We start from the raw sequence: 15735 nt of genomic DNA on the forward strand, positions 1-15735 counted from the left end.
TCTGAGGTGGGTCTGGGGGGAGTTTATAGTACAGGCAGATGTCTCTGAGGTGGGTCTGGGGGGAGTTTATAGTACAGGCAGATGCCTCTGAGGTGGGTCTGGGGGGAGTTTATAGTACAGGCAGATGCCTCTGAGGTGGGTCTGGGGGGAGTTTATAGTACAGGCAGATGCTTCTGAGGTGGGTCTGGGGGGAGTTTATAGTACAGGCGGATGCCTCTGAGGTGGGTCTGGGGGGAGTTTATAGTACAGGCGGATGCCTCTGAGGTGGGTCTGGGGGGAGTTTATAGTACAGGCGGATGCCTCTGAGGTGGGTCTGGGGGGAGTTTATAGTACAGGCGGATGCCTCTGAGGTGGGTCTGGGGGGAGTTTATAGTACAGGCGGATGCCTCTGAGGTGGGTCTGGGGGAGTTTATAGTACAGGCAGATGCCTCTGAGGTGGGTCTGGCGGGAGTTTATAGTACAGGCAGATGCCTCTGAGGTGGGTCTGGGGGGAGTTTATAGTACAGGCAGATGCCTCTGAGGTGGGTCTGGGGGGAGTTTATAGTACAGGCAGATGCCTCTGAGGTGGGTCTGGGGGGAGTTTATAGTACAGGCAGATGCCTCTGAGGTGGGTCTGGGGGGAGTTTATAGTACAGGCGGATGCCTCTGAGGTGGGTCTGGGGGGAGTTTATAGTACAGGCGGATGCCTCTGAGGTGGGTGTGGGGGGAGTTTATAGTACAGGCGGATGCCTCTGAGGTGGGTCTGGGGGAGTTTATAGTACAGGCCGATGCCTCTGAGGTGGGTCTGGGGGGAGTTTATAGTACAGGCAGATGTCTCTGAGGTGGGTCTGGGGGGAGTTTATAGTACAGGCAGATGCCTCTGAGGTGGGTCAGGGGGGAGTTTATAGTACAGGCAGATGCCTCTGAGGTGGGTCTGGGGGGAGTTTATAGTACAGGCAGATGCCTCTGAGGTGGGTCTGGGGGGAGTTTATAGTACAGGCAGATGCCTCTGAGGTGGGTCTGGGGGGAGTTTATAGTACAGGCAGATGCCTCTGAGGTGGGTCTGGGGGGAGTTTATAGTACAGGCAGATGCCTCTGAGGTGGGTCTGGGGGGAGTTTATAGTACAGGCAGATGTCTCTGAGGTGGGTCTGGGGGGAGTTTATAGTACAGGCAGATGCCTCTGAGGTGGGTCTGGGGGGAGTTTCTAGTACAGGCAGATGCCTCTGAGGTGGGTCTGGGGGGAGTTTATAGTACAGGCAGATGCCTCTGAGGTGGGTCTGGGGGGAGTTTATAGTACAGGCAGATGCCTCTGAGGTGGGTCTGGGGGGAGTTTATAGTACAGGCAGATGCCTCTGAGGTGGGTCTGGGGGGAGTTTATAGTACAGGCAGAGGCCTCTGAGGTGGGTCTGGGGGGAGTTTATAGTACAGGCAGATGCCTCTGAGGTGGGTCTGGGGGGAGTTTATAGTACAGGCGGATGCCTCTGAGGTGGGTCTGGGGGGAGTTTATAGTACAGGCAGATGCCTCTGAGGTGGGTCTGGGGGGAGTTTATAGTACAGGCAGATGCCTCTGAGGTAGGTCTGGGGGGAGTTTATAGTACAGGCAGATGCCTCTGAGGTGGGTCTGGGGGGAGTTTATAGTACAGGCAGATGCCTCTGAGGTGGGTCTGGGGGGAGTTTATAGTACAGGCAGATGCCTCTGAGGTGGGTCTGGGGGGAGTTTATAGTACAGGCAGATGCCTCTGAGGTGGGTCTGGGGGGAGTTTATAGTACAGGCGGATGCCTCTGAGGTGGGTCTGGGGGGAGTTTATAGTACAGGCGGATGCCTCTGAGGTGGGTCTGGGGGGAGTTTATAGTACAGGCGGATGCCTCTGAGGTGGGTCTGGGGGGAGTTTATAGTACAGGCCGATGCCTCTGAGGTGGGTCTGGGGGGAGTTTATAGTACAGGCCGATGCCTCTGAGGTGGGTCTGGGGGGAGTTTATAGTACAGGCGGATGCCTCTGAGGTGGGTCTGGGGGGAGTTTATAGTACAGGCGGATGCCTCTGAGGTGGGTCTGGGGGGAGTTTATAGTACAGGCGGATGCCTCTGAGGTGGGTCTGGGGGGAGTTTATAGTACAGGCGGATGCCTCTGAGGTGGGTCTGGGGGGAGTTTATAGTACAGGCGGATGCCTCTGAGGTGGGTCTGGGGGGAGTTTATAGTACAGGCGGATGCCTCTGAGGTGGGTCTGGGGGGAGTTTATAGTACAGGCGGATGCCTCTGAGGTGGGTCTGGGGGGAGTTTATAGTACAGGCAGATGCCTCTGAGGTGGGTCTGGGGGGAGTTTATAGTACAGGCAGATTGTCTCTGAGGTGGGTCTGGGGGGAGTTTATAGTACAGGCAGATGCCTCTGAGGTGGGTCTGGGGGGAGTTTATAGTACAGGCAGATGCCTCTGAGGTGGGTCTGGGGGGAGTTTATAGTACAGGCAGATGCCTCTGAGGTGGGTCTGGGGGGAGTTTATAGTACAGGCGGATGCCTCTGAGGTGGGTCTGGGGGGAGTTTATAGTACAGGCGGATGCCTCTGAGGTGGGTCTGGGGGGAGTTTATAGTACAGGCGGATGCCTCTGAGGTGGGTCTGGGGGGAGTTTATAGTACAGGCAGAGGCCTCTGAGGTGGGTCTGGGGGGAGTTTATAGTACAGGCAGATGCCTCTGAGGTGGGTCTGGGGGGAGTTTATAGTACAGGCGGATGCCTCTAAGGTGGGTCTGGGGGGAGTTTATAGTACAGGCGGATGCCTCTGAGGTGGGTCTGGGGGGAGTTTATAGTACAGGCGGATGCCTCTGAGGTGGGTCTGGGGGGAGTTTATAGTACAGGCGGATGCCTCTGAGGTGGGTCTGGGGGGAGTTTATAGTACAGGCGGATGCCTCTGAGGTGGGTCTGGGGGGAGTTTATAGTACAGGCGGATGCCTCTGAGGTGGGTCTGGGGGGAGTTTATAGTACAGGCGGATGCCTCTGAGGTGGGTCTGGGGGGAGTTTATAGTACAGGCGGATGCCTCTGAGGTGGGTCTGGGGGGAGTTTATAGTACAGGCAGATGCCTCTGAGGTGGGTCTGGGGGGAGTTTCTAGTACAGGCAGATGCCTCTGAGGTGGGTCTGGGGGGAGTTTCTAGTACAGGCAGATGCCTCTGAGGTGGGTCTGGGGGGAGTTTATAGTACAGGCAGATGCCTCTGAGGTGGGTCTGGGGGGAGTTTATAGTACAGGCAGATGCCTCTGAGGTGGGTCTGGGGGGAGTTTATAGTACAGGCAGATGCCTCTGAGGTGGGTCTGGGGGGAGTTTATAGTACAGGCGGATGCCTCTGAGGTGGGTCTGGGGGGAGTTTATAGTACAGGCGGATGCCTCTGAGGTGGGTCTGGGGGGAGTTTATAGTACAGGCCGATGCCTCTGAGGTGGGTCTGGGGGGAGTTTATAGTACAGGCCGATGCCTCTGAGGTGGGTCTGGGGGGAGTTTATAGTACAGGCAGATGCCTCTGAGGTGGGTCTGGGGGGAGTTTATAGTACAGGCAGATGCCTCTGAGGTGGGTCTGGGGGGAGTTTATAGTACAGGCAGATGCCTCTGAGGTGGGTCTGGGGGGAGTTTATAGTACAGGCGGATGCCTCTGAGGTGGGTCTGGGGGGAGTTTATAGTACAGGCGGATGCCTCTGAGGTGGGTCTGGGGGGAGTTTATAGTACAGGCCGATGCCTCTGAGGTGGGTCTGGGGGGAGTTTATAGTTAGTACAGGCAGATGCCTCTGAGGTGGGTCTGGGGGGAGTTTATAGTACAGGCGGATGCCTCTGAGGTGGGTCTGGGGGGAGTTTATAGTACAGGCGGATGCCTCTGAGGTGGGTCTGGGGGGAGTTTATAGTACAGGCGGATGCCTCTGAGGTGGGTCTGGGGGGAGTTTATAGTACAGGCGGATGCCTCTGAGGTGGGTCTGGGGGGAGTTTATAGTACAGGCAGATGCCTCTGAGGTGGGTCTGGGGGGAGTTTATAGTACAGGCAGATGCCTCTGAGGTGGGTCTGGGGGGAGTTTATAGTACAGGCAGATGTCTCTGAGGTGGGTCTGGGGGGAGTTTATAGTACAGGCAGATGCCTCTGAGGTGGGTCTGGGGGGAGTTTATAGTACAGGCAGATGCCTCTGAGGTGGGTCTGGGGGGAGTTTATAGTACAGGCAGATGCCTCTGAGGTGGGTCTGGGGGGAGTTTATAGTACAGGCAGATGCCTCTGAGGTGGGTCTGGGGGGAGTTTATAGTACAGGCAGATGCCTCTGAGGTGGGTCTGGGGGGAGTTTATAGTACAGGCGGATGCCTCTGAGGTGGGTCTGGGGGGAGTTTATAGTACAGGCGGATGCCTCTGAGGTGGGTCTGGGGGGAGTTTATAGTACAGGCCGATGCCTCTGAGGTGGGTCTGGGGGGAGTTTATAGTACAGGCCGATGCCTCTGAGGTGGGTCTGGGGGGAGTTTATAGTACAGGCAGATGCCTCTGAGGTGGGTCTGGGGGGAGTTTATAGTACAGGCAGATGCCTCTGAGGTGGGTCTGGGGGGAGTTTATAGTACAGGCAGATGCCTCTGAGGTGGGTCTGGGGGGAGTTTATAGTACAGGCGGATGCCTCTGAGGTGGGTCTGGGGGGAGTTTATAGTACAGGCGGATGCCTCTGAGGTGGGTCTGGGGGGAGTTTATAGTACAGGCGGATGCCTCTGAGGTGGGTCTGGGGGGAGTTTATAGTACAGGCCGATGCCTCTGAGGTGGGTCTGGGGGGAGTTTATAGTACAGGCCGATGCCTCTGAGGTGGGTCTGGGGGGAGTTTATAGTACAGGCAGATGCCTCTGAGGTGGGTCTGGGGGGAGTTTATAGTACAGGCGGATGCCTCTGAGGTGGGTCTGGGGGGAGTTTATAGTACAGGCGGATGCCTCTGAGGTGGGTCTGGGGGGAGTTTATAGTACAGGCGGATGCCTCTGAGGTGGGTCTGGGGGGAGTTTATAGTACAGGCGGATGCCTCTGAGGTGGGTCTGGGGGGAGTTTATAGTACAGGCGGATGCCTCTGAGGTGGGTCTGGGGGGAGTTTATAGTACAGGCGGATGCCTCTGAGGTGGGTCTGGGGGGAGTTTATAGTACAGGCAGATGCCTCTGAGGTGGGTCTGGGGGGAGTTTATAGTACAGGCAGATGCCTCTGAGGTGGGTCTGGGGGGAGTTTATAGTACAGGCAGATGTCTCTGAGGTGGGTCTGGGGGGAGTTTATAGTACAGGCAGATGCCTCTGAGGTGGGTCTGGGGGGAGTTTATAGTACAGGCAGATGCCTCTGAGGTGGGTCTGGGGGGAGTTTATAGTACAGGCGGATGCCTCTGAGGTGGGTCTGGGGGGAGTTTATAGTACAGGCGGATGCCTCTGAGGTGGGTCTGGGGGGAGTTTATAGTACAGGCGGATGCCTCTGAGGTGGGTCTGGGGGGAGTTTATAGTACAGGCGGATGCCTCTGAGGTGGGTCTGGGGGGAGTTTATAGTACAGGCGGATGCCTCTGAGGTGGGTCTGGGGGGAGTTTATAGTACAGGCAGAGGCCTCTGAGGTGGGTCTGGGGGGAGTTTATAGTACAGGCAGATGCCTCTGAGGTGGGTCTGGGGGGAGTTTATAGTACAGGCAGATGCCTCTAAGGTGGGTATGGGGGGAGTTTATAGTACAGGCGGATGCCTCTGAGGTGGGTCTGGGGGGAGTTTATAGTACAGGCAGAGGCCTCTGAGGTGGGTCTGGGGGGAGTTTATAGTACAGGCAGATGCCTCTGAGGTGGGTCTGGGGGGAGTTTATAGTACAGGCGGATGCCTCTGAGGTGGGTCTGGGGGGAGTTTATAGTACAGGCAGATGCCTCTGAGGTGGGTCTGGGGGGAGTTTATAGTACAGGCAGATGCCTCTGAGGTGGGTCTGGGGGGAGTTTATAGTACAGGCAGATGCCTCTGAGGTGGGTCTGGGGGGAGTTTATAGTACAGGCAGATGCCTCTGAGGTGGGTCTGGGGGGAGATTATAGTACAGGCAGATGCCTCTGAGGTGGGTCTGGGGGGAGTTTATAGTACAGGCAGATGCCTCTGAGGTGGGTCTGGGGGGAGTTTATAGTACAGGCAGATGCCTCTGAGGTGGGTCTGGGGGGAGTTTATAGTACAGGCAGATGCCTCTGAGGTGGGTCTGGGGGGAGTTTATAGTACAGGCAGATGCCTCTGAGGTGGGTCTGAGGGGAGATTATAGTACAGGCAGATGCCTCTGAGGTGGGTCTGGGGGGAGTTTATAGTACAGGCAGATGCCTCTGAGGTGGGTCTGGGGGGAGTTTATAGTACAGGCAGATGCCTCTGAGGTGGGTCTGGGGGGAGTTTATAGTACAGGCAGATGCCTCTGAGGTGGGTCTGGGGGGAGTTTATAGTACAGGCAGATGCCTCTGAGGTGGGTCTGGGGGGAGTTTATAGTACAGGCAGATGCCTCTGAGGTGGGTCTGGGGGGAGTTTATAGTACAGGCAGATGCCTCTGAGGTGGGTCTGGGGGGAGTTTATAGTACAGGCAGATGCCATGAGGTGGGTCTGGGGGGAGTTTATAGTACAGGCAGATGCCTCTGAGGTGGGTCTGGGGGGAGTTTATAGTACAGGCGGATGCCTCTGAGGTGGGTCTGGGGGGAGTTTATAGTACAGGCGGATGCCTCTGAGGTGGGTCTGGGGGGAGTTTATAGTACAGGCAGATGCCTCTGAGGTGGGTCTGGGGGGAGTTTATAGTACAGGCAGATGCCTCTGAGGTGGGTCTGGGGGGAGTTTATAGTACAGGCAGATGCCTCTGAGGTGGGTCTGGGGGGAGTTTATAGTACAGGCGGATGCCTCTGAGGTGGGTCTGGGGGGAGTTTATAGTACAGGCAGATGCCTCTGAGGTGGGTCTGGGGGGAGTTTATAGTACAGGCAGATGCCTCTGAGGTGGGTCTGGGGGGAGTTTATAGTACAGGCAGATGCCTCTGAGGTGGGTCTGGGGGGAGTTTATAGTACAGGCAGATGCCTCTGAGGTGGGTCTGGGGGGAGTTTATAGTACAGGCAGATGCCTCTGAGGTGGGTCTGGGGGGAGTTTATAGTACAGGCAGATGTCTCTGAGGTGGGTCTGGGGGGAGTTTATAGTACAGGCAGATGCCTCTGAGGTGGGTCTGGGGGGAGTTTATAGTACAGGCCGATGCCTCTGAGGTGGGTCTGGGGGGAGTTTATAGTACAGGCAGATGCCTCTGAGGTGGGTCTGGGGGGAGTTTATAGTACAGGCAGATGCCTCTGAGGTGGGTCTGGGGGGAGTTTATAGTACAGGCAGATGCCTCTGAGGTGGGTCTGGGGGGAGTTTATAGTACAGGCAGATGCCTCTGAGGTGGGTCTGGGGGGAGTTTATAGTACAGGCAGATGCCTCTGAGGTGGGTCTGGGGGGAGTTTATAGTACAGGCAGATGCCTCTGAGGTGGGTCTGGGGGGAGTTTATAGTACAGGCAGATGCCTCTGAGGTGGGTCTGGGGGGAGTTTATAGTACAGGCAGATGCCTCTGAGGTGGGTCTGGGGGGAGTTTATAGTACAGGCAGATGCCTCTGAGGTGGGTCTGGGGGGAGTTTATAGTACAGGCAGATGCCTCTGAGGTGGGTCTGGGGGGAGTTTATAGTACAGGCAGATGCCTCTGAGGTGGGTCTGGGGGGAGTTTATAGTACAGGTAGATGCCTCTGAGGTGGGTCTGGGGGGAGTTTATAGTACAGGCAGATGTCTCTGAGGTGGGTCTGGGGGGAGTTTATAGTACAGGCAGATGCCTCTGAGGTGGGTCTGGGGGGAGTTTATAGTACAGGCAGATGCCTCTGAGGTGGGTCTGGGGGGAGTTTATAGTACAGGCAGATGCCTCTGAGGTGGGTCTGGGGGGAGTTTATAGTACAGGCAGATGCCTCTGAGGTGGGTCTGGGGGGAGTTTATAGTACAGGCAGATGCCTCTGAGGTGGGTCTGGGGGGAGTTTATAGTACAGGCAGATGCCTCTGAGGTGGGTCTGGGGGGAGTTTATAGTACAGGCAGATGCCTCTGAGGTGGGTCTGGGGGGAGTTTATAGTACAGGCAGATGCCTCTGAGGTGGGTCTGGGGGGAGTTTATAGTACAGGCAGATGCCTCTGAGGTGGGTCTGGGGGGAGTTTATAGTACAGGCAGATGCCTCTGAGGTGGGTCTGGGGGGAGTTTATAGTACAGGCAGATGCCTCTGAGGTGGGTCTGGGGGGAGTTTATAGTACAGGCAGATGCCTCTGAGGTGGGTCTGGGGGGAGTTTATAGTACAGGCAGATGCCTCTGAGGTGGGTCTGGGGGGAGTTTATAGTACAGGCAGATGCCTCTGAGGTGGGTCTGGATGCGGTTCTGTCCCAGGAGGTAGATGGAGAAGAGCATCCGGTCACCTATTTGAGTAGAAAACTCACCCCGGCAGAGAAGAACTATAGCATAGTGGAGAAGGAGTGCCTGGCCATAAAATGGGCTCTGGAATCCCTCCGCTACTACCTGCTGGGGCGACACTTTCGCCTGGTGACAGACCACTCCCCTTTGGTCTGGATGAGGAATGCTAAGGAGAGAAATGCTAGAGTCACCAGGTGGTTTCTCTCCTTGCAGAACTTTCACTTTTCTGTGGAACACCGGGCTGGTAGGTTGCAGGGCAATGCGGATGCCCTGTCCAGAGGTCCCTGTATGTTGGCAAAAGTTCAACCCCGCCCGTTTGAACTGAGGGGGGGGATATGTGAGGCAGTGACAGGGGTAATATTTGAAGACCGCTATGTGTCCCCCAGAATGTGTCTGGAAACCCTCTGAGTTTGCTATAGCTATTACTGGGACTATAGCACAAAGGGTAACAGGGAGACAGATCCCTCCTCCCAGTCCAGGTTTTGTAGCAATCCTCATGTCCGGCATTTTCATTTAAAATCATGCAGAGCACAGCAGGGTGTGTCTCAGTTGAGAGCCAGGCTTGGTGAAGCTAACACATGCTGTGAGAGCTGGGCTGGCTCTGTGTGGAGTGAACACAGGCCAAGAGTGTGAGCCTAGGAGAACCTTACACAGATCCCTGCGGTTATCGGGGTCCTAAGGTACCAAGACTTTTTGATGCAAGGAATTTGTCTATATGCACCGGCTGTGATCCGGAAGAGACTTTGACAGTGGGAAATTGGATCTATTTATGCTGCAACAATAAATAGACTGTTGGTGTGAACACGCTGCTGCCTCACTGCCTCACGTTTTTGCCCAAGCAACGCTGCTACCTCACAGTATGTACACAGTGACTGCACCAGCAGAATAGTGAGTGCAGCTCTGGAGTATAATACAGGGCGTAACTCAGGATCAGTAATGTAATGTATGTACACAGTGACTGCAGCAGCAGAATATTGAGTACAGCTCTAGAGGATAATTCAGCATATATCTCCATATAAACAATGATACATCAGATACGATCACTTACCCGTGCGTAGTGCAGCTCTACGCCATACAGCTCCAAGGTGCGGGCAGTGTTTAGGTAGCTGAATTCTGACTCTGCTGGAGACAAGCCACTAAATAAAGAAAAAGATATTTTAAGAAGTGAATCCAGCCATTTCTCTGCAGCAGAGAGCGCTGCGCATTGTGCATGGCAGTGCTGTGCCTCGCCGTGTGCTGCGCATTGTGCATGGCAGTGCTGTGCCTCGCCGTGTGCTGCGTATTGTGCATGGCAGTGCTGTGCCTCGCCGTGTGCTGCGCATTGTGCATGGCAGTGCTGTGCTTGTGCTGCGTGCACTTTTCTTGTGATCTGCAGAATATTTCCTCCATTGTCTGCCGCTTTCTCGACATTTCACCTGAGATCTGGGGCTTCTTGTGTCACCAGTTGGTGGAGATGTTGGGTTTATTCCACGTCACTAGCACCAGGGACTCCCCTACCATGCTCACAGGTGTACGCGCAGGGGCCGCCCGGAGAGCAGCGTCTCACCTGTGCTGCGCAGGGGCCGCCCGGAGAGCAGCGCCTCACCTGTGCTGCGCAGGGGCCGCCCGGAGAGCAGCGTCTCACCTGTGCTGCGCAGGGGCCGCCCGGAGAGCAGCGCCTCACTTGTGCTGCGCAGGGGCCGCCCGGAGAGCAGCGCCTCACCTGTGCTGCGCAGGGGCCGCCCGGAGAGCAGCGTCTCACCTGTGCTGCGCAGGGGCCGCCCGGAGAGCAGCGCCTCACCTGTGCTGCGTAGGGGCCGCCAGGAGAGCAGCGTCTCACCTGTGCTGCGCAGGGGCCGCCCGGAGAGCAGCGTCTCACCTGTGCTGTGCAGGGGTCGCCCGGAGAGCAGCGTCTCACCTGTGCTGCGCAGGGGCCGCCCGGAGAGTAGCGTCTCACCTGTGCTGCGCAGAGGCCGCCCGGAGAGCAGCGTCTCACCTGTGCTGCGCAGGGGCCGCCCGGAGAGCAGCGTCTCACCTGTGCTGCGCAGGGGCCGCCCGCAGAGCAGCGTCTCACCTGTGCTGCTGGTGCAGTTTAGCAATCTCCTTCTCAAAGTCCAGAGGTTGGTTGGGGAGGAAGCAGAAGTGCAGCAGGTATCCGGGCAGGTGGTCCGCGTGCACGTAGTCCCCGAGCTCAGCTGCACAGAGAGAACGTGGCATTAATCACACGTGCAGCACACAGAGGCGAAGTCCGGGAATTACAGGGGGCTCCTGCCAAAATCACACAGGTACCCCCAGAGGAGCCCTACAAATGACCAGTACTAGGAGCCGGACGCCCCCTACTGCCGTCATCAGGTGTCCGCGGGGTCCCGGCGGCTCCACTGCTGGGATGTGCTTTACTCAGGAGCTCGTCTGGAGGCGGCACGTTGTCAGCGCGGTGCGAGGAGAGCGGCTCATGAATAGCAGCCGGTCCTCACACTGCACTGACTACGGGGGGACACGGGCAAAGCATGGCACCGTAGGACACCCACTGACGCTGCAAAGATACTCGCTGAGGCCGCTCACAGATACCCGCTGACGCTGCAAAGATACCCGCTGAGGTCGCGCACAGATACCTGCTGAGGCCGCTCACAGATACAAACCGAGGCCGCTCACAGATACCCGCTGAGGCCGCTCACAGATACCCGCTGAGGCCGCTCACAGATACCCGCTGAGGCCGCTCACAGATACCCGCTGAGGCTGCTCACAGATACCCGCTGAGGCCACTCACAGATACCCGCTGAGGCCGCTCACAGATACCCGCCGAGGCCGCTCACAGATACCCGCCGAGGCCGCTCACAGATACCCGCTGAGGCCGCGCAAAGATACCTGCCGATGCTGCTCACAGATACCCGCTGAGGCAGCGCACAGATACCCGCTGAGGCTGCGCACAGATACCCACCGAGGCCGCTCACAGATACCCACTGAGGCCGCGCAGATACCCGCTGAGGCCGCACACAGATTCCCGCTGAGGCCGCACACAGATACCCGCTGAGGCCGCTCACAGATACCCGCTGAGGCCGCTCACAGATACCCGCTGAGGCCGCTCACAGATACCCGCTGAGGCCACTCACAGATACCTGCTGAGGCCGCTCACAGATACCCGCTGAGGCCGCTCACAGATACCCACCGAGGCCTCTCACAGATACCCGCTGAGGCCGCGCACAGATACCCGCTGAGGCCGTGCACAGATACCCGCTCAGGCCGCGCACAGCTACCTGCTGAGGCCGTGCATAGATACCCGCTGAGGCCGCGCATAGATACCCGCTGAGGCCGTGCATAGATACCCGCTGAGGCCGTGCATAGATACCCGCTGAGGCCGTGCATAGATACCCGCTCAGGCCGCGCACAGATACCCGCTGAGGCCGTGCATAGATACCCGCTGAGGCCGCGCATAGATACCCGCTGAGGCCGTGCATAGATACCCGCTGCCTTTTGGAACACCTGCTGTATCTGAACTATATTAAGCAGTTACATTTATGTTTATTTTGGCAGGACACCCCCTTTAAGATCTCTCCCAGAGGCCAATCCGGCAGTAATACTCACACTGCACTGCATAGGAGGCCAGCAGGGCGGCAGTATTGTACGGGCAGGGCAGTCTGCAAGAACAGAAAACAATCACTTATAATGACCTCTGCATCTATTACAGCACTGACCTGATCAGGGACGGCATTTCCACCGTTCCTCTATGTACCCACATCACTGGCTCCACGTCTTACCCTCCAGTCACACCCAGAGCTGCACCGACACATCTGATGTGTGCACGGATACCAGGGCTGGTGAATACACTACAGCGCTGTATATACTGAACATACGACACCCGGGGGTCACTTACCTCCCACTCAGAATATCCTGCTTTATCTGCAGAAAGTACTGATACCTGGAAGAGGAGAGAAGCCGTGAGGCAGGAACTGTACAGAGAAACGTCCCCTGCCCCCGGCACTGCGACACAGCGACACTGCAGCACAGAGACACTGCGGCACAGAGACACTGCGGCACAGAGACACTGCGGCACAGCGACACTGCGGCACAGCGACACTGCGGCACAGCGACACTGCGGGCACCTTCATTTCTCATCTAGCCTGGATTAACCCCCCTAAAGATACTTGGTAAAAGTGGAGGTAATTAACTCTTAGTTATTAAAAGGAAGGTTTCCAGAACTCTCCAAGTGCAGCGCTGCGGGGCTCAGTACAATAGATAAGTTATTGGGGGAGGGAAAGAGACACACAGAAAGAGACACACACAGAAAGAGACACACAGAAAGAGACACACACAGAAAGAGACACACACAGAAAGAGACACACACAGAAAGAGACACACAGAAAGAGACACACAGAAAGACAAACACAGAAAGACAAACACAGAAAGACACACAGAAAGAGACACACACAAAAAGAGACACACACAGAAAGAGACACACACAGAAAGAGACACACACAGAAAGACACAAAGAGAGACACACAGAAAGAGTCACACACAGAAAGAGACACACACAGAAAGAGACACACACGCATACAGAAACTATGTTGATGCACTGGTCCTGAAGAAGAGGTATATCCTCGAAACGCGTAGACCGATGGAATAAAGAAGGGAATTTTGTTACTTACCGTAAATTCCTTTTCTTCTAGCTCTTATTGGGAGACCCAGACGATTGGGGTATAGCTACTGCCCTCTGGAGGCCACACAAAGCACTACATCAAAAGTGCAAGGCCCCTCCTCCTCTGGCTATACCCCCCCCGTGGTATCACGGGTTCTCCAGTTTTAGTGCCAAAGCAAGAAGGAGGAAGCCAATAACTGGTTTAAACAAATTAACTCCGAATAACATCGGAGAACTGAAAAACCGTTCAACATGAACAACATGTGTACCCGCAATCAACAAAAAAACATCCCGAAGGACAACAGGGCGGGTGCTGGGTCTCCCAATAAGAGCTAGAAGAAAAGGAATTTACGGTAAGTAACAAAATTCCCTTCTTCTTCAGCGCTCTATTGGGAGACCCAGACGATTGGGACGTCCAAAAGCTGTCCCTGGGTGGGTAAAGAAATACCTCATGTTAGAGCTGCAAAAACAGCCCTCCCCTACGGGGGTGTCACTGCCTCCTGCAGGACTCTTCCACCTAAGCTGGCATCCGCCGAAGCATAGGTATGCACCTGATAATGCTTGGTGCAAGTGTGCAGGCTGGACCAGGTGGCTGCCTGGCACACTTGTTGAGCCGAAGCCTGGTGTCGCAATGCCCAGGACGCACCCACGGCTCTGGTAGGATGGGCCTTCAGCCTTGATGGAACCGGAAGCTCAGCAGAACGGTAGGCTTCAAGAATTGGTTCTTTGATCCATCGAGCCAGGGTGACCTTAGAAGCCTGCGACCCTTTGGGCTTACCAGCGACAAGGACAAAGAGTGCATCCGAACGGCGCAAGGGCGCCGTGCGGGAAATGTAGATTCTGAGTGCTCTCACCAGATCTAACAAAAGTAAATCCTTCTCATACCGATGAACTGCATGAGGACAAAACGAAGGCAAAGAGATATCCTGATTAAGATGAAAAAAGGATACCACCTTCGGGAGAAACTCCTGAATGGGGCGCAGCACTACCTTGTCCTGGTGGAAGACCAGGAAGGGAGCCTTGGATGACAGCGCTGCCAGCTCAGACACTCTCCGAAGAGATGTGATCGCTACCAGAAAAGCCACTTTCTGTGATAGTCTAGAAAGTGAAACCTCCCTCAGAAGCTCGAAGGGCGGCTTCTGGAGGACAACTAGTACCCTGTTCAGATCCCATGGATCTAACGGCCGCTTGTACGGGGGTACGATATGGCAAACCCCCTGTAGGAACGTGCGCACCTTAGGAAGGCGCGCCAAACGCCTCTGAAAAAAGACGGATAGCACCGAGACCTGACCTTTAAGGGAGCCGAGCGACAAACCTTTTTTCTAACCCAGATTGCAGGAAAGATAGAAAGGTAGGCAATGCAAATGGCCAGGGAGACACTCCCTGAGCAGAGCACCAGGATAAGAATATCCTCCACGTTCTGTGGTAGATCTTAGCAGACGTGGGCTTCCTAGCCTGTCTCATGGTGGCAACGACCCCTTGGGATAATCCTGAAGACGCTAGGATCCAGGACTCAATGGCCACACAGTCAGGTTCAGGGCCGCAGAATTCCGATGGAAAAACGGCCCTTGGAACAGTAAGTCTGGTCGGTCTGGTAGTGCCCACGGTTGGCCGACCGTGAGATGCCACAGATCCGGATACCACGCCCTCCTCGGCCAGTCTGGGGCGACGAGTATGACGCGGCTGCAATCGGATCTGATCTTGCGTAGCACTCTGGGCAAGAGTGCCAGAGGTGGAAACACATAAGGGAGCCGGAACTGCGACCAATCTTGCACTAAGGCGTCTGCCGCCAGAGCTCTTTGATCGCGAGACCGTGCCATGAAGGTTGGGACCTTGTTGTTGTGCCGGGACGCCATTAGGTCGACGTCCGGCCTTCTCCATCGGCGACAGATTTCCTGAAACACGTCCGGGTGAAGGGACCATTCCCCTGCGTCCATGCCCTGGCCACTGAGGAAGTCTGCTTCCCAATTTTCTACGCCGGGGATGTGAACTGCGGATATGGTGGAGGCCGTGGCGTCCACCCACATCAGAATCCGCCGGACTTCCTGGAAGGCTTGCCGACTGCGTGTCCCCCCTTGGTGGTTGACGTATGCCACCGCTGTGGAGTTGTCCGACTGAATTCGGATCTGCCTTCCTTCCAGCCACTGCTGGAAGGCTATAAGGGCAAGATACACTGCTCTGATTTCCAGAACATTGATCTGAAGGGTGGACTCCTGCTGAGTCCACGTACCCTGAGCCCTGTGGTGGAGAAAAAACTGCTCCCCACCCTAACAGACTCGCATCTGTCGTGACCACCGCCCAAGACGGTGGTAGGAAGGATCTTCCCTGTGATAATGAGGTGGGAAGAAGCCACCATTACAGAGAGTCCTTGGCCGTCTGTGAAAGGGATACTTTCCTGTTCAGGGATGTTGACTTCCCGTCCCATTGGCGGAGAATGTCCCATTGAAGTGGACGCAGATGAAACTGCGTAAACGGAACCGCCTCCATTGCTCATCTTCCCGAGGAAGTGCATGAGGCGTCTTAAGGAGTGCGACTGACCTTGAAGGAGAGTCTGCACCCCAGTCTGTAGTGACCGCTGCTTGTCCAGCGGAAGCTTCACTAGCGCTGAGAGGGTATGAAAATCCTGCCAAGATACGTTAGTGATTGGGTCGGTGACAGGTTTGGCTTTGAGAAGTTGATGAGCCACCCAAACGTCTGGAGAGTCTCCAGCGCAACATTCAGG

At 55.9% G+C, this 15735-nt stretch overlaps 1 protein-coding gene across 2 annotated transcripts in view; it reads right to left on the minus strand.

Annotated features, from left to right (window-relative positions):
• The window catches only part of PTPN4 (protein tyrosine phosphatase non-receptor type 4), a 120549-nt gene that overhangs the window by 56287 nt on the left and 48527 nt on the right, over positions 1 to 15735 (minus strand). For both annotated transcript variants that reach the window (XR_012724715.1, XM_075317026.1), the window contains exons 6-9: positions 12252 to 12296; positions 11963 to 12015; positions 10455 to 10575; positions 9450 to 9537 (exon numbers count right to left, since the gene is read on the minus strand). Coding sequence is in view for 1 of the 2 variants with exons in the window: in XM_075317026.1 (XP_075173141.1) it covers positions 9450 to 9537; positions 10455 to 10575; positions 11963 to 12015; positions 12252 to 12296 (307 nt within the window). In the remaining variant the exon portion in view is untranslated. The remainder of the gene's footprint in view (positions 1 to 9449; positions 9538 to 10454; positions 10576 to 11962; positions 12016 to 12251; positions 12297 to 15735) is intronic.

The sequence above is a fragment of the Anomaloglossus baeobatrachus genome, chromosome 7 (assembly GCF_048569485.1).
Source record: "Anomaloglossus baeobatrachus isolate aAnoBae1 chromosome 7, aAnoBae1.hap1, whole genome shotgun sequence".
In the NCBI taxonomy this organism is placed as follows: Eukaryota; Metazoa; Chordata; class Amphibia; order Anura; family Aromobatidae; genus Anomaloglossus; species Anomaloglossus baeobatrachus.